Source organism: Pungitius pungitius, chromosome 13 (genome assembly GCF_949316345.1).
Source record: "Pungitius pungitius chromosome 13, fPunPun2.1, whole genome shotgun sequence".
In the NCBI taxonomy this organism is placed as follows: domain Eukaryota; kingdom Metazoa; phylum Chordata; class Actinopteri; order Perciformes; family Gasterosteidae; genus Pungitius; species Pungitius pungitius.
The window spans coordinates 4738075-4756094 of NC_084912.1; the positions used below are offsets into that span (position 1 = coordinate 4738075).

General features: G+C 48.0%; 1 protein-coding gene across 2 annotated transcripts; it reads right to left on the reverse strand.

Annotated features, from left to right (window-relative positions):
• Positions 1–272: 272 nt before the first annotated feature.
• Positions 273–17708, reverse strand: map3k21 (mitogen-activated protein kinase kinase kinase 21). 2 transcript variants are annotated; one of them, XM_062566513.1, is made up of 11 exons: positions 15900–17708; positions 7664–7844; positions 7419–7567; positions 7094–7269; positions 5901–6141; positions 5691–5813; positions 4676–4771; positions 3876–4026; positions 3681–3775; positions 2631–3413; positions 273–2549 (listed from the first exon to the last, which is right to left on the reverse strand). In XM_062566513.1, the coding sequence occupies exons 1-11, from the start codon at positions 16690–16692 to the stop codon at positions 2188–2190; spliced, it is 3150 nt and encodes a 1049-aa protein (XP_062422497.1). In that variant the 5' UTR covers positions 16693–17708; the 3' UTR covers positions 273–2187. The 2 variants fall into 2 exon arrangements, with proteins under 2 accessions (XP_062422497.1, XP_062422498.1); XM_062566514.1 differs by lacking the exon at positions 4676–4771.
• Between the last annotated feature and the right edge of the window lie 312 nt (positions 17709–18020).

An 18020-nucleotide genomic window follows, 5' to 3' on the forward strand; every position in this document is an offset into this window, starting at 1 on the left:
TGCCTTTTTTCCGTCATACTTTTGCATAAATCCTTTCAAAAATGAAGAAAACAGCATCAAATTGTGATCCCCCCCCCCCCCCCCCAAAAAAAAAATCAAATTATTTCAAAAGAAAAACAAAAAAGTCAACATTAGCCTTGATTTAGACTTTATTCAAAATGTTGATAAACTTGTTCAAAATAGGCGTGAAACAACCAATACTGTAATGACACTTAAAAACCTCCACTGACACGGATCTCGTCCCGCTGTCCTTCTGAGCTCCTCTGAGCGAGGTGTTGGTTCTTTTTTTTTTAGTGGTTTTGGTCCCGAGGACACGGAGGCCGCAGTGCTGGGGGAGACAGATTTGGTCCGAGGCCCGAAGGCGCCGCGCCGCACTGGAATGTTCCGTCGAGGCGTCGTTGGCCTCGACGGACGAAGCCGCCTGACGACAAGCGGCAGAACTCGGCTTCAAACAGAAATACAACATTTTGAGAGGGGGGGGGGGGGGGGGTACAGCACCAGTGCATTATGGTATTTACAAATAACCGTAATTCATTAAAAAAAAAGGTAAATCCAGTGATATCTTGGCTTGTAAACTGCCCTTTTAACAGCTTGATTATTAGTAAGGCTTTTACAGTGTTGAAAATACAGAACATGGGATACTTCCCATCCTAAAGGACCACAAGATGCCAGTGATACGTCAGCATTACAATTATATTCACAACTCACTGTAAACGACCTTGGTTTTGTCCTTCAAATAGTGGGAAAGTTCAACAAGTTGAACTGAGACAGCAGTAAAAAGTCGAGGGATAGAATCCGTCAAAAGTTACACGGTTAAGTTCATTTGTTGGACTTTAAGAGCGTGACCTTTCGGCTGAGGAAGGTTTTGTGCAGTCAGCGTACTGAGGAGCAAAGGAAGTCCTTCACCTGGTTTACATGACAACGGTTCTCCTTCCTGACCTTCATGAAAAGGCTATTGGCTACGGGTTTGTTTAATGCTTCATAAAACAAACCAAAACCAGTTAGGTCAATTAAATGAATTACACTGAGATGAAGAGCCCTCGTGTCAATATTCAGCTTTGAGAAAGAAAGGAACCTCAAATTGTACAAACTGGAGAGATAAAGAATGTGAGAAAGGAAGCATTGAAGACACATTCGGTCTGTTTCAGGGTACAAGTATTGCTATTTCATGCACTGAGTTCGAAAGGCTCCGTATTGATCTTTCACAATATTAATCTGGGATTGTGCGGCGTCCTTGTGGATTGGATTAGAAATTCATTCATTTGGAGCAGGTTTTTCTGACATATTCGTGGCCATTCTGCTGCAATACAGCAAACATCAACCCCCCCCCCCCCAAAAAAACGATGTTCTATAAATACACTCAACACATGAATACGAAGGTCAACTGTCCAAAACGGATCAACGTCGGCTTCGTCGCTCTTTTTCTACCTGCTTCTCTAAACAGCTTGAGGACTCGGTGGGATCAAACGTACGCTCCAGTACGTAGCCTGTCCCCGGAACACAAACGGTACTGCAGCATCGCTGACTTTTAAAACACAAAATAGCACAAATGGAAAAAAAAAAAAAAATGCCATCAGCATTAGGCCGATACCGGGATAAAAAGAAATATTTACAAATAGAACACGGGTTGGGTTTTTTTTTTTTTGTTCAACATTTTAAGGGTACACGCATGCATGATTCTCGGGTCCAAAAACAAATCTAAAACTTCAAAAACGGACATAGAACGTCCGTCGTCCCGCTGGTCGCTAAGTCTCTTCATATTAAATTACCTATAAAAATATATATATAAATAAAAAGGTGAGGGTATTGTGTTGCGAAAGCTGCAGCGGCGTTCAACGTTTAGCTGCACCGACAGAGGAGGAAGGTAACAAAACAAAAAAAAGACATGAGGGGTGGGGGGGGCGAGCGTCGAGTGACCAGAGGGGGCGCCGTTGGTTCCGTGCGGACATGGCAGTCCAGACCAAAGAGACCACGGCGGCCGGAAACCTTATGACACCTGTAACACTGTAACGCTAAAAATAATCCACCGGGGCGGGGGGGGGGGGGGTCGCACTTCAAGGAGTTTAGCGAATCCGTCTTCATGCCGCCGGTCTTTGGTCTGTGAACCGCGCTCGCAAGCGTTTCTCGAAATCGGGACGAGGGGGCGAGTGTTTTCTTAAAAAAGAAAACTGGTTGGTTCTGGCTTTCCTACGAGAGGAACTCCTTCTCCAGCTCGAAGACGGAGGTCCTCCCCGGGGAGCTCTGGATGCGGCACAGCGGCACGGTGCAGTCCCTCTTCTGCCCCTCGGTGTCCACGTCCAGCAGCGAGCAGCCCGTCCCGTCGGCCGTCAGCACCACGCTCAGGTTCTGGGCCGCCTTCCCCCCGGAGTAGTGGCCCAGCGAGTAGCTCTTGTTGCGCCCTCGCAGCAGGGCCCAGGTGTGCGGCTTGGCCCGGAAGGAGGCGGGCCGCGGCCGGGGGCAGGCCTCCCCCCCGCCCCCCCGGGGGCCGCCCTGCTCCCTCTCGTGCTTCCTCTGCGAGGCCGGAGGGGGCAGAGCGGGGGCGCCGTTCGCTGGAAGCACATTTTTGGAGCATGAACACATATATATATATATATTTTTGATATACTTTACTTCTTTTTTTTGTCACTCACTCGTGTGGTTGGCGTATTTCTTCCTGCGGAGGCGGGTTCCCGTGTTGTGGTCGCTCTGCAGCGGCGTCCGTGCGTCCGCCGCGGCCCCGTCGACACGCCCGTTGGCGGGTCCGGGCGACTCCGCGTGGTGATTGGCGTCGGCGAGCTCGTCCTTCCCGGACCTGGGGGGGGGCGACGCCGCCTCCGCGGACTGCGGGGGGCACCTGTTGGAGTGGCCTTCCGCGATGGCCGACATGGAGATGAGATTGACCGGCTGGCCGGCGGCGGCGCCCTCCTCCTTCCGCGGGCGACCGCCCGGCGGCGAGGTGCTGCGGCGGAAGCGGGTCGCCCGCTGAAACAGGCCCTCCTTCTTCTTCTTCTCCTTCTCCTCGCGCTGCGGCTCGCACTCCTCCCCGGGGCCGGAGTTCCTGAGCGCCTCCCTGATGTCGTAGCCCAGCACGACCGACGCCAGCAGCGAGCCGCAGCCGTACAGCGCCGAGTCGGTCTTGCGGCGGGCCGACGCCCTCTTCAGGCTGTTGGTGGGGGTGACCTGCGGGGTGGTGGAAGTGGAGGAGGTGGACGTCGTGGTGTAAGGGTCTTCCGGGGTCTCAGGGGTGCCGCCCCGACCCGCCGCCACCGCCACCCCCCCGACCCCAGAGTCCCCCGCCCCCCCCGGGCTCTGGGGCTGCTGCTCGTCCCTCCACAGAGGTAGGTCGATGTACACCTGGTTGGGGAACTTGAGCGGTTTTGGCTTGGAGCTGCTGTCGGGACATTCCGGGGAGGAGGCCTCGTCTTTAGGCGCCGCTGAAGACGCACAGGTGGAAATCAGCCATTAGGGAATAACTCAACCAAACGGATCACCTTCCCAGCAGAAGCAAAAGGAGAGATACCGAATTGTGTTTGTGTGACAGACAAAACGAGGGCTACTAAACCCTGTTTCAAATCCGACAAGTAAACGAGCACACAATATATATTTTTTAAAAGTGTCGAGCAAAAATAACAGAATTCGCGGAATAAGTGCGAAAACACACACGCATACAGAAGATCACAACGTGAGGATTCTCAGCTCACTTTGTTCGGCAAACAGGGCCGAGAGGGGGACAGACTTCTGGGATTTGACCAGGCTGGTGGACCAGGGGTTACTGCCGTCCGACAGGGGACGCACTCTGAAGACACAGAGGAGTGTGAAAACGTCAAACACAAAATACCAGCTTGATGTGTGCGTGTCTGTGCCTGTTAGTGTGTGTGTGTGTGTGTACCATCTACCTCTCTGCAGCAGCAGGTCTTTCTTTGTTCTGCACCGAACTGGGACCCCAGGTTCTGCCTTTCTTCTTGATTCCCTTTTTCACATCATCGAACTCTTCTGGCCTGAAGAGGGCGCTGCGGCCCCACGTGCGGTTGCTCTCGTCTTGGGTTACTGTCCACGCGGCAACAGGCACAAGTGTTACCAAAAGGCGGCGAGAGGGATGTTGTCAGCGAAACCACAGCCCCGACCAGAGAATCCAGTGCAGACACGTTAGTGAGATTACTTTTACATGTACAGCGCCATCCGTGAAAACCCAGTAATTACAGTTATAAAGAGTACTTAGAAATGTTAAATAAGCAAATAAGTTGTGGGTATTCTCTCATAAAAACGGGATTGATTTTAACTTTTAATTACCTTAATAATTGCATTGAATTAGGAAATATTGCCACGGTAAACTCATTTCTGAAAGGGAAATTAAAGCCCCTAAAAAGCATAAAACCAAACCCCCAAAGCTGTTACAGAAGCTTCTTCTAGCTGTAGGTTAGTCTGGGAAGCTGTGACGGAAAAAAGACAAGGCCTAAACCTGATATGATTGATATCGAAATTTTGTAGGAGTCCTCCGAGAATACCAGTGAAGAAAAACCAGCACACCGCATTAGAAAAAAACCTCAATCACCCGCCATAATCCCCACAGATGTGACGCCGCTGGGCATCGAACCCCCTCCTGGGTCTGTGTGTGTGTGTGTGTGTGTGTGTGTGTGTGTGTGTGTGTGTGTGTGTCGGCGCGCGCGGGCGGGCGGGCGGGAAGCCGACAGCTTGCCTTTGTTCCCGAGGCCCCGCGAGGCCGCGAGCTCGCTGCTCAGATCGACGTCCTGTTGGTAAACATACAAACTGTCCCTCCGCACGCGGGACATGGCTGGGGAGGGAAGCATACCAGTCACTGGTACTAAGAAGAGAGATCACATGACTCCGGTGTTAATTAAACTACATTGGTTACCCGTAGAGATACAGAATCCAACACAAAGCGCTGTTGTATGTTTTTAAGTCTCTGCATCCTGAGTGCGTTACTGATTTAATCAGCAGGTGTCAATCCCGTAGATCTCTACGCTCAAATGATCAGTTGCTTCTCGTGGTTCTGCGAACCCGTTTAAAATGTAAATCGGGCCTTTTCTGTTGCAGCTCTTAGGCTTTGGAACCTTCCTCTGTCCATCTTCCTCTTCATTGGGCGTCTTTCAGAGTGCACTTAAAACTTGTTTTCTTTAGCATTTGATAATGCTTTGTAAGGTTTGTATATCATATGTTATGTATTCATTTTTTAATGTTTTTTTGTGGTTTTTACTGTTTGTTTTACCTTCTGTACAGCACTTTGGTTCCACTTGTGGGGTTGAAAGTGCTTTATAAATAAAGTTGAGTTACCGCTGACCAACGGTGGACAAGTGGACCTGCTTTTATTCCACTAAAATGTAGTTGAGAGTCAATGCCAGTATAAAAATAATATATTTTTATATAAATACTATTTTGGGCTTTTTTTTATAGTATAGTACACACTGTTATAATAAATTGCATGTATCCATTTAGTGGGATAAGGTTTCTTGGTAGTAAGAATAAACATCTGCTTTTCATTTAACTCCATGTTTTGTGCACATTTGTTTATATTCCTCCTCTCTGAATATCATCATTTAAGCGTAGACGCTCAGCAGGAAGTTGTTACTGCCGGCGCGTTGGTGCGTGACCAAACTGTCCAAACAACTGGCTGCTGGTGGCTCGGCGAGCTCTCGCTCACTGGGACACCAGAACTGCTGACTACTTGAGAGAACAAAAGGAGCAGGACTCACGCTGAATGGCTCTGAGCCGGGGGATGAGCGTGGGGCTGCTGGGAGGAGAGGAGCTGGTGCTGTGAAGGCTCCGCCTCTTGTCCATGGAAGGTGAGGCCTGCACGGTGATCTTATGCTGAAAGTCTGCAAAGTGCAGGATACAACAAATCGATATTTGAAGAGGAACTTGCAGTGGGACTTGTCATGTGGTGGAATTGGGAGAAAAACCACCTGAGGGCAGGCTGATGCGGTTCCCGTCCTTCAGTTTAAGGCGGGAGCGCTTGAATTTGCCTTTCCTCTTCTTCACGTTGGGCTTGTCTTTGTTGAGCTGGAAGATGAGGATGTTGAGCTCCCTCTCCAGCACGTTGATCTCCCGCTCGGCCAGCTGCTGCTCGCGGCGCTTCAGGAGCTCCTCCTGAGACTTCTGCTGGAGCGTGGCCCGCGTCAGCTCCTCCTCTCTGGAGCGCAGCTCCTGGAAGAACCGGGCGCCGTTAGATCGCCCAGACACGCCTTTCTAATTGACAGGTTGTACTTTTTTTAAAATTGATTTAAATGTCCCCTGAGAATGCATTGCAAATCAGGTGGTAACGAGTCTCATGATTCCTATATAACAAGTGGGAAAAACAGAAGAAAGGGGGCAGCAGCGTGTATTGAATAACGCTTCCTTCTGGAGATTACTGCCTGCTGTTTCAGGCCGTTTTACAAAGCTAACCAGTCATGTCCCCCTATTTTCCCTTTAATTGCTCACAGTTGAGTAATAATAATCCTTACTGGATGACTCGCATAAAGTAGCTTTACTGAGGGGCGTTTAGGGGGAATCAAATGAAATATGCCATGTGTAGACGTGAGAGAATACTCACTCACTCCCTTCTCATGATTAATTCAAGTTTACACAACAAAAAAGCTTTATAGGGCGTTTTAAGTCCTTAAGTAATAAATTGGGATGATTTTTAGTTACATAACACATAAAGCTGGATTAACATAACTGACCATTTCTAACAAATGAATGTATGACACTAAAAATATATGATTATCAAATAAAAAGGTCTTTTTAGTATCTGTGTCATTTTGTTCACCATTTGTTGACTCGGCTCTTTGTGCTGATCCTGCAGTCTCTACAAACACTAATTAAACCCCCCCCCCCCCTGCTTTAAGCCAGCAATGGGAGACTTAAACAGGAAGCAGATTAAGGTTTTAACAAGGGGAGCCCACTGAAGCGCCCGGCCATTAATCACACTTTTTGTCTAACGCGCGTTAAGCTTTTTCACTGAAAGTAACCAATTAAGTCCATAAAAAGCTGCCTCAAGCTTAGATAAATCTCAGCAATAGATTAGTCAACGTGTAACAAAACAAACTATTGAAATGTTCCAGAGGGATGGAAGGTCCGCCACGTGAACTGTGCGTCTCATCGCGCCGCGTCCCACCTTCTCTTTGGTCCTGAGCTCGTCAAACATCTCCTGGATCTCCACACGCCAGTCGTCCTGCATGCTGTGGAACGAGTCCTGCGGCATGGTGGCCATCACCGCCTCCTCGATGGCCGACAGCTGCTCCAGGATGCAGGAGAAGGAGGGGCGCACGTGGGGGTCCTGGTCCCAGCACTCTGGGGACACACACACACACACACACGGGATCAACATTTAGTAACTTTTTGGAATTGAATTAGTTTGACTGCCCAAGTCATAGAGAAACAAATGGCTTGCTATTGTTAAAACGCTTCCCTGGATCCCGCAGCTTGAGTTACACATTCACCTTCCATGAGCTTGGCGAAGGGTTCGGGGCAGGTGGAGGGGATCGGCAGCGTTAACTTATTGACAGCCACCCCGTAGGCCACGGCCAGGCCGTCTATCCCGCGGTACGGGACCTCCCCCGTCAGCAGCTCCCACAGCAACACGCCGTAGCTGGTTGTTCCAAAGCACACAGACAACGCAGCACATTGAGCAAATCACATCTCACCACCGGTCGGTGGGGGGGGGGGGCGCCGTGTTTGTTCGTACCTCCAGACGTCGCTGCCTTTGGAGAAAAGAGAGGACTTGATCACCTCGGGGGCCATCCACGAGTAGGTGCCCGCCGCCGACATTTTGGTGGTTTTGTGCCACTCCCTCGCCAGGCCGAAATCTGTGATCTTCAGGGTCTTCCTTCCGATGTCGTCGTTCTCGATCGTTTCAAGTAATAAAACTGAGAAGAGAGAGGGACTCGTCAGGGAGGGGCCGTAAAAGAGAGCAGGGGGGAGCAGGGGGGTGGGGGACTGTGGAAAGACGGGACCGGGGTGAAAGGAGCAGATGTGACGGGACCTGCAGAAGAAGGTCGACAACGCCACACAGCACCTGCCCTCCGAACTACTGTTCAACACATTAAAGACCCAACCCCCCCCACCAAAACTGGCATGTAACACTAAACTAGGGCTAGGAGCTCCGGCACAGTGAAGACACGATCCGCAGATGTGCAAAGTCTCGTTTATTCACCCATTTAGTGACGGACGTGAATTTAATGTTCTAATAGAAACGTTTTCATTTTCAACCAGTTTTAACTGCAAATCATGAGGCCTGGTGCAACTAAAAAAAAGTTTGCTTTAATATGATGGTATATGGAAAAAAAGTCAGAAAGTCCAATTAATAATGTCCTAAAGACATCTTTCAATGTCTTGTTTTGTCCAACCAGCAGTTCAAAACTTTTAATAACGGCAATAAGCAGAAAATAAATCCCAGATTAACTTTCTATTCAATTGTTTCATCCGAGTGAGGAAACATAACCAAAAGAATTATAACAGTATAACAAAAGGCACTGAAATATCATTAAACAAACTGAACAGCCAGGAAGTCCTTTACAGTTCAGTAGAGCGAACAGCGATTAACACACGTCCCGATATTATTAAAACACACTCTAAGCTTGTTGAACCGGGCTTTCCTCCACCAGCTGGCGAACGAGGCGCTCGCCAAAATGCGCTGACACAGCAACAGATGGACAGTCCGCTCACTGTCAAAAAGACGCAACATTTCCCATCAAGGGGTGCAGCCGCCAAAGTCAACACTCTTTGATCCTCCTCCTCCTCTCGCGGTTATTTATCGAAATGTGCGTTTGGCATCGCAAGCCGTCTCATTGCACGATTTAGGTCAGTGTGGACACGTCCTATCAGCTGTGGATTGACTTAAAGTGGTTTGACGAGAGTCACTTTAGGTGGGAAGGTAAACAAACTGTGGCGCGTATCGCAGCGCGCGCACACACACACACACACACAGTAGTATCAACCAATACTCAAGTGAGGCTTAAAGCCTGCATCTTGACTTTTAAGATGTTCATACACACATTCTAATCGAGTCAATTCAATCATATCCATTAAATCGAGCTGCTACAATTCCACCGTGTTTGAGACGCAGGGCGGGTGTAGACAGAAAACTGGTCGATGGAAGGAGCAACGCGTGAGATTCGCTCTAAAATTAAAAGAAATAAACGAGCATATCAAAAAACCTTATGTTTTGTGCTCCAGAGTTCTGCACACAGTCCAGAGAAAAGTACGTCCATAATCTGTGGGAATTTTGAACGTTTGTTTATTGGATGAAATCCAAAAGATGAACAATGAAAAGAACCCCCCCCCCCCCCCCCCCTTTACCCCCCTTGCCTCATGCTGGCGGACGTAGCCCCTGTTCAGCAGCTCAGTTTCACCAGTTTAAAAAAAAAAAAAAGGTGCAACATTTTGACCAATCTTTTTCCATGAGCTCAGTAACAAAGTGGAAATTATCCAAAATCTTTGTCTGGGAATTACACGTTGCACATTTAAGTTATTTCAGAGTATTTATTGGTTACAGGCATCATCTGATCCCAAAGTTCGGCTTAATTTGTACAACCTAAATAAACTATTTCACCTGACCTCAATGGACACAGAAACATGTGTTGAAGTAAACAATGGTTGTTTGGCATTTCCCTTGCACTGAAGACACATCTTCAGAGGGTGAACTGATTTCAAGCAGCGTTTTAGGCGTAGTGTGACACCTGTGGGTGTCTACTAATAACAGGGGTGTCGGTGCCATTACCTCCCTCGGGCATGGAGGGGATCCTCTGCCCGGGCTGCAACAATAGGAAACCCATTACAAACAGGTTTCACCAGACCGTTGATATACTTCTACTTCCTGTTGTCAAGTTCCCGCTCTGGGATTCCGCAGTTTCCTCCCAGCATAGGATGATGGGTTAGTTACCTGGAACCACAGTAATCTGCTTCGATTGGCCGATAGAATACTTCCTTTGTAGCGCCGTGTGTCTTCAAGTGTCAACCAGAGAAGTTTCTGATCAAAGCTAAAAAAAAAATAGGGGACACGTAATTGGGGCTGCGACTACAACTACTTAGAATATTGTTTAACCTGACCTGAGTTTTTTTTGTCAATGGATTGTAAAAAGTCTTTGACAGGGCTACATAGCGTGTCATTGTATGCATGAATTCTCCTATGTAAATGTGGTTTATTATTTACATGTTTACTCTCACAATCGGCATCTTTCGTCACATTATGGAAACGTCCCCTAGAGACATCACGGACACCAGTCAACAACATTCACAGCTTACTTCTGTATCAAAACAGTTTCCGCTATCTACATGTGACCAAATGGCCTCTTGAAACAACACCTGGATTACATTCAAAAAGCGGAACAAGATGTTCTGGTTAACTTCTATTTTGGGAAATCCTAGAAGTCAAGCACTATAGGCCAAACCCCGCCCTAAAGTTGGCACATTTTAGAGCCTTCACAGTGGTGTAATGCAGTCAAGGGTATTGTTGGAAGATATGTTAAACAAGTTCTGTTGGGGTATTAGATAAAGCTAATTATTACTGATGCATCTCATGATTTGAATTCTGTCTAAATATAGGCCCCGTAAATGCACTTTGAATTGGTTGATATACTAGAGAATTCTCTAAAATAATATAACCACTATATCCACAAAAGTAAAATGTATCTCCAAAATGGAATAAAAGCTGTGTCCTCCATAATCTTATCATTGCGGTTATATTATCAGGTTTACCAAATTGCATCAACTACATTTTTCTTTTGCAGATTGCAAAAAGTATTGTGATGCATTTAGATCTCGGTGTGTAGTTTCTTACTCTTTTGAAAAGAAAAGGTTTTGAAGAGGAGCAGCGTAATGCAATTGGAGATGGATATGCCCCTCAGGCAGACCCCGCCCTCAGTCCAACCCCCCCCCCTTTAATTCCCTTTCCCAAACAGTGGATCTTGAGGCGGACACATCCTTCAGGGTGGAGCGGTGGGCAGATCAGAAGCAGAGCTGCCTGCCTTCAAAGCGGCTCCCACGCTCCTTCCCATCGCCTTTTCCCCCTTAAGGTACAAAAAAAAAAAAATGTCTTCGGCAAACCATTTCTTCTCTATTCAACAAAACTAAAATACCCCAGGTGTAACGCTCTGCAAAGCTGCAGCAGGTGTTTCAGAAACCAGTGATTGATTTAAAAAAAATAAACTTGGCACTATTGCTTAGTCCAAGTTTAAATTGGGATCATTTGTACTTTTCAGATTTAAAAATATGTAGCTAAATCCATACCTAAAGTATTCCATTCTATATAAAATATGCACATCCAAGAAGAGCACGTCTTCAGTGTTGAACAATGCATTTGCAAAGCCAGCCCCCTTTGTGAAGCTCTTTGTTTACGGACAACGGGGTCTAAAAAAACGCTCTTCTACATGGCACAACTTTAAAAAAGGGGTTCACTCATCTACTACAACAAAGGTCTCCAATTAAACAGCACCTGAGCATATTCCTGAGGGCTCTTTCCGGACTCCGCGTCGAGGCAACGCGGTCGCTGTAAAAATATTGGGGGAGTTGCAGCGGCGGTATTTTCGTAACTGTGCCAACAGACTTAGCGCGAGAGTAAGAGGGCTTCCTGTCGTAAGCAGAAACATGGCCGCGAAACATTCCCCGACTGGTCCGTCTCTGCCGGCTGCAACCACAGTGCCCCCCCCCCGAGGCTTTCTGGTTGATGGGAAAAGGATCAGGGTCTAATGGCTGGCTGAATCCATCCATCATGGTCACGTCTCTCCGGGGCCACTTGCTCTTTGTCCGTCCCCCCCCCCCTTCCTCCGCTGGTCCGGGTGCGCCGTAAGCCTGAATTAACCCAGAACCGCGCTTGATTGAAAACATGACTAATGTTAAAACGGCGTACAGCGGCGTACCTTTTGCCGTGTCAGCATCCATCCGCGTGGGGATTGGTCGGCTGGGAAAAGCGGCTCTTCTCGGACTGTGGGCCCTTTCCCTTTCCACCCAACAATAGGTGCAGTCAGGGAGAGGTCATAAAAAAACAACAGTGAAAGCATCTCCACTCCTCCTCTCTCCCCTCTGCCCATTCTCTCGTCACAGAAAAGACAGGCAGTAACTGTCCGTTTGTCACCGGGGGTAATTGTGGGAGGCCTGAGAAAAGCGTCCCTGCGACACCTAGTCAAGCTTTGCTAACTCCTCTGAGTTCCTAATTATGATAGAAAAATTACACGTGCAAAAAATGATATATTATATTATTATTGAGCGAGATAAACAACTCTACCTCCCTTGTTAAAAAGAGTTTATTATCACCCAGTAATGAAAAACAAGATTTAAGGGGTCGCTTTTGCTGTTCCCACAGACGTGAGGTTGTTCAAATAAACCTGAGTCTTTTCACACCCAACAGCAGGAAGACAGACTAAATTAAGCACGGGTATTGAACTGGTCAGTCGGAGTCCGTCTATTCCCTTAATTGGGTTTGAGGACAGGAAATGTGTGAGAGGTGCATCCATCTTTAAGAAGCCTATTTAAGGAAAACAACACCACCACCACATAAACACATGCAAGTCAACTACTTCCAGTCTGGACAGTCCTTCCCATAACGGCTATACGTCAAACCTACAGGATGATGGAGCGGCGTGGGGAGTTGGGGGTGGGGGGTGGGGGGGGGGGGGTCACAGATCCAGCGTGATGAAGTTGAACAATAGCTTAAGATTGATGGGAGAATGCTGCTGCACGCGCTCCACACTGAACTCAGTCCGTCTTAGTGGCATTCAAGCACACATTCCAGGCATACCGTCCCTTGCATCAAGATGCAAAGTTAATGTGGGCTCTGCGTGCTGGCTCAGGGCCAGGTTTCAGTGGGGGTTTTTTTTTTTTGCTCTATGAAAACTTCCACAGCTTTGTTGACTAAAAGTTTAAATCCAAGTTGTACGATGGAAAAAAAGGAGAGGTCACTGAAATGGATACGAGAACAAGGTGGTTAACAGAAGAAGGAATACCCCAATAAATGTTTCCTACTGACCTCATAACTTATGTATCCACACAGCATGTGACTCTGCTAACATGCTACAGAGGGAGCACATTCATTCATTACATTGAAGTGTATCTTATTCTTCTAAGCTCGCCCACCTGGAGCCACAGAAAGAGTCATGGCTGTTGTTTTCTTTTTTACACAACTAGTTATATTTCCCATACTCCTATTAATGAATACCTTTGCCACTACATCAATACAACGGTATAAGTAAACATGGATAATAATAGATCTCCATGGCACAAAGGCTGCAGCTTTACAGACAATACTTTGCAGGATAAATTCAAGGTTGGTTGTAATGTGTTTGGGAAGTTTCTCGATTCATGACAACAAAAAAAAGTATTTTAAGTTTCAAAAATTGCGTAGGCCAAAAAGTAGACATGAACAATAACAAGGAGCAAGAGGGAACAGAAAGGACCAAGAGAGGTAAGGTAACTATGGAGAAAAATAACGAAGTAAAAGGGGAAACCCCCTCAGTTTGTGCCAATAAAAGAGTACCGCTGCTCTCTGGGAGATTAAATATGAACTGAACAAAACAAAACGAGGGCTTTGAGACCCTCCGAGTCCTAGCCATTCTTCTGGCCACAGTAGCCTAGCAACCGCTGCTTGACCAGTCCATTGTGCAAACGTATGTTAAGCTTTTATCCCTCATTAGCAACATTCCTCCCTGCAGGCCGGGATTTTACAGATTAGGTTGAAAAACACAAAAGAGATTGGACAAATCTTGCTGACTTCCAGCATATTACTTTACAGGCTAATCATTGATCAAATAGCTCTGTCTTTGTCTGCGTGGAGCACGTGTACACGGAGAGTTGATAAATGGCAGACCGAGGAGTTGAGGGAAGGTGGAAAGGTTTAGTTGCGTACCTGTCCGCGCCTCGGTCTGGGAAAAATACGGGAGTGAAATAAAATACCAAAACTAGAAAAGACACATTGCCCAACAAACGGAAATTTTAATTAATAATTTAAAAAGGGGAAGATTGTAATCATATCTGTCTACCCCCCCTGTGCGGATAATTCCGCCTCTTTTCATCCTCATAGACGGGCCAACGCCACAACAAAAGAGACAACAGCAGATGCAACAACTCCTGTTGGCTTCACTATTCTAGGTTTATTCTGGCAAAACAACCCATCACACCACAGATCGGGTGGGGTGGGGGTGTGGGGTGGTGTTTATGAACACACAGCTCCGTCCTTTCTCCCAATGTTTAGATAAGTGTGTTGTGACAGTGTGTTGACCACAGATGTAGAGAATTCTGACCATGTGACCAGCAACTACCGGCTACTACTAACACAGCAGCTCAAATCCAACTTCTACCGCGGTGTCACTCTGTTAACAGCGTAGCAGCAGGGGCGAAAACCAGAGTGAATCCAGAAAAAGAAAAAAAAAAAAACCTGATATATTTAACTGGTCTACAATCTTCAGGTAAAAGATTCCGGATTCACAGCTTTCACCGGAGAGAGTAGAAATGGAATGAGCACATTATAGGCTTTGTTTACGTTTCCCATCTTTACTTAAAGCTTATGGTGCCTCTATGTCACATTGAAGTGACAGGACAAACACACAGACTCGGGTTGGGGGGGGGGGGGGGGGGGGGGGGGGGTTGTTTGTGTATATTCACCAAACATCCGATTATCTTAAACACTCTAGATGGCAGTGAAATCCTCCCTCCCCATCTGCCCCATGATTAACATCTCCCACCTAAAATACGTCTTCTTCCAGGGCTGGGCTTGTCTACACTGTTTATCCCATGCAGTGTGTGCACAGAAAATGCATAGTTTCAGAGTTTTGTTTCAAATGGTTTGAAAAACTGAATAAAACCAGATCTCTGGGACAATGGGTAATCGTCCCCATTTAAAATTATGTGATAATTTAATCTAAAAGAGTGAATCCATGTTATTATTCTGCAGGAATATTATCAAAATATGCAGGCATCCGACCAAAGCCGCTCCCTACACATTCTCAGGATGATACGTCTGATCACAAAGAAATACATTGTGTTTGGAGTCCTGTTACACACATAAACACACCTGATTTGAAGTGAGCAGTCTGTGTCAGCAGGTATGTGACTCAGACTATTTTCCTTGTCCGGTCCTTTCCATTCATTACCCGGAAACTAAAGTTAGCTGGCTTGTTGTCAGCTACCGGCCCACGAAGGAACTAGCAGGTTCTAACTATGTGACCCTATACTCAAACGCCAGCTAACGATGATATTTTTCCAGACAATTACACCTGCAGCATCCGTGAAATTCCGTGGATTGCTTTACATTGACTGCAGTTCACTATGGAATTCCCCCATGAATAAACAAAACATTCCTGCACTTTAAAGCCTCGAGGCAAATGTTTCTTCTTCTTTTTACCCCGTGACCTCTGGCATTAGCGCTGGTTGGTCAAGATCATGGCCTGACCGTGTGGACTGTGTGTCTGGTTATGTGTTTGGTAAATCACTGACTTTATTTGAACAACATTTCAGCTGAGAGAAAGGGGGGCTGGGAAAGTGTGTGTTTTAAAGGAGGAGGAGGAGGAGGAGGAGGAGGAGGGGGCGGCCGGCACAGCTGAGCAAACTCTTAATTTCACATCCTCTTGATGGTATCCCCCACCACTTCATACACCCACAACACATTTACACCTCTCCCAAATCCATCCAGGGTAAAGGGCCGTGTGTATATGTGCATGTGTGAAAAATCAGCTAAATGAATTTAGGATGCAATGACACAACTATGCTTCCCTAACAAGTTGAAAGTTGTCATTAATGACATGGTACAGATTACTGTGCAAGTGGACATGTTTTAAGGGGATTGCTCCCCAAATGATTGCTTAAGTAAAAGCCCAAATAACCAAAAGGTGAATGCGCTGAGCGTGCAACAGGTGGAGGTTCCCCGCGTGGTGAGGACTTGAAAGTTGGGTCACTTGTCTTAATGTATCACACACACTCGAACGTTTGCTTACTGTTGCTAGACTTCAGGTCCCGGTGGATGATGGGTACCACGGCCTCCTCGTGGAGGTACAGCATCCCGCGTGCGATCTGCACGGCCCAATTGACCAGGATGTGCGGAGGGATGCGCCTTCCGGTCAACGCCCGGTTGAGGGTCCCGCCTCGGGCGTACTCCATGACCAGGCACAGGTTGGGCTCCTCCAGACACACCCCCTCCAGCTTGATGATGTTGGGGTGCTGCAGCATGGAGAAGAGCTTCGCCTCCTGTTTGACCCCCCCGGCGGTGGCTGTGATGTCCTCGTCCGGGTCTTGCCGAGCCGCTTTCACGGCCACCTCTTGATCTTTCCATGTGCCCCGATAAACTTTGCCAAATCCGCCCACGCCTATGATCTCCTCGAGCACCAGTTCACTGAAAGGAATCTGGGAGGGGGGGGTCGGGACTTGCTCTATTGCCCCCACCGACCCACTCGCGGCAGGGAGACGGTAAATAGCGGGCTGGTAGGTGACATAGTTGGAGGGGAAAATCCCCACCCGGTGGTGGATTTTACCCGTCCACCACCCCTCGTCCCCGGAGATCGTCGCGTCTTTGGACAGCACCTCCACCACGTCCCCTCGCCGCAGGCTGAGCTCATCCTCGCCGCTCGCCTCGTAGTCGTACGCGGCCGTCCACAGCGACCGAGTCGCGCACAGCGGCGCGGAGTGAGCGCACGCCCGGACCGCGGGGGGGTCCGTCCAGGCGTGGCCCCCCGTCCCTCCGCCGCACGGCCGCACTTCACCGTTCGGGAAAGCGGCCTGCGAGACATCCATTTCTCGGTGGCCGTAGTGGCACCATAGGCTGCAGGGGGGGTGGGGACGGGTGTGGGGGGGCTAGGGGGGGGCTTTTAGAAGAATAAGAAAAAAACGAAACAGTGTAAATCGGTCAAATGCAAATTGTTTTTGTTTTGAATCCTCATGTTGTCACACCAAACAAGACCCGCGGATGGGAGCAGGGGTGCATTCCGTCCAAAGTGCTGTGGGACAGCGAGAGACCGTCCCCCGACCCCGAAACCTTATCCACGTCGCCACTCCGGGGGGAGCAGTGGATGAGGGTCACTTTGCTGGCGTGGTTGCGGACTACCGTTAGCCAAAATACCTCATAGCTAATGTCACCACTTTACCGGTTACGTGTGGCCCAATGACTCACATTTATGTCAAATAGCCTCTTGCCGTGAAAGACAAACGGGTCCACGACGTAGTCCGGGTAATGCTAATGAAAACTAGCTAAAAGTTAGCTCTCCAGCGATGGAGCTAACTTAAGTTACCAAGTTTTCGCAGGTGCCGCAAGAGATGCACCTGCACTGTCCACCCCGACCGGATAAAGTTAAGCTTCCGAGGGGCAGGTTTTTGTCGGGACGACGCCAGTGGAGCTCATCTAGTCACCGAATACCGAGACGTAACGTTAACCTTCTAGTTTGTGTACTATTAACGTGGGAATTTCAACAGCCTTGGCTAGCGGGTTAGCTTAGCATAGGTCAGCCAAAACGAGTAGTAAGGCAGTTGGAAAAGTTGCTCCTCTTCAGCTTAAGATCGGTCATTCCCATGTGTGGTTCTCCTTCGTGGACGAGACAGGAAAGCCGACGGTCGGACACTCAAAACGCATAAAAAACATCCCGGATTGTAACGTTGCGTGGCTTTTTAAAAAAAAGAAGAAAAGAAAATCCGTCAACTTTTATCAAAACAATTCCCCCATCGCCGCTTTCGCCAGTCGAAGTCGGACCCAGCAGTGGCTGTGAGGGGGACCTGCGGGACGCCGCCGCTGCTCTCGCTGCTGGGTTGGATGCCCCCGGATTGGCGGATCGATGACACGTGACCACAGCAAAAGAGGGGAGGGGGGAGGAGGGGAGGAGCTACTGTTGGAATGTGAGAGGAGCGCGCGCCTTCAGGGAAATTTTAGGGAATAGATATAAACGCACACTTAAATCTCTTTGAATGCAAGTCAAGGGAACGTGAAAGTAGTTTCAATAGGGAAACAAAACATACTTTGTTTACTGCTGCTATTTAGGACAAGTACGTACGGCACACAAGGAATGTGACAACGGCGTCAAGTGCCTCTCGGCGTAGGCCTAGAGGAGACGTACTGCTACACAAAGACACAA

Coding starts and splice junctions, on each gene's coding strand:
- map3k21 (XM_062566513.1), bottom strand. CDS start 16,692: ATGGATGTCTCGCAGGCCGCTTTCCCGAACGGTGAAGTGCGGCCGTGC. Junction 7,845..15,899: donor GGACCTGAAGTCTAGCAACA/GTAAGCAAACGT, acceptor CTCTCTTCTCAG/TTTTATTACTTGAAACGATC. Junction 5,814..5,900: donor CCGCATCAGCCTGCCCTCAG/GTGGTTTTTCTC, acceptor TGCACTTTGCAG/ACTTTCAGCATAAGATCACC.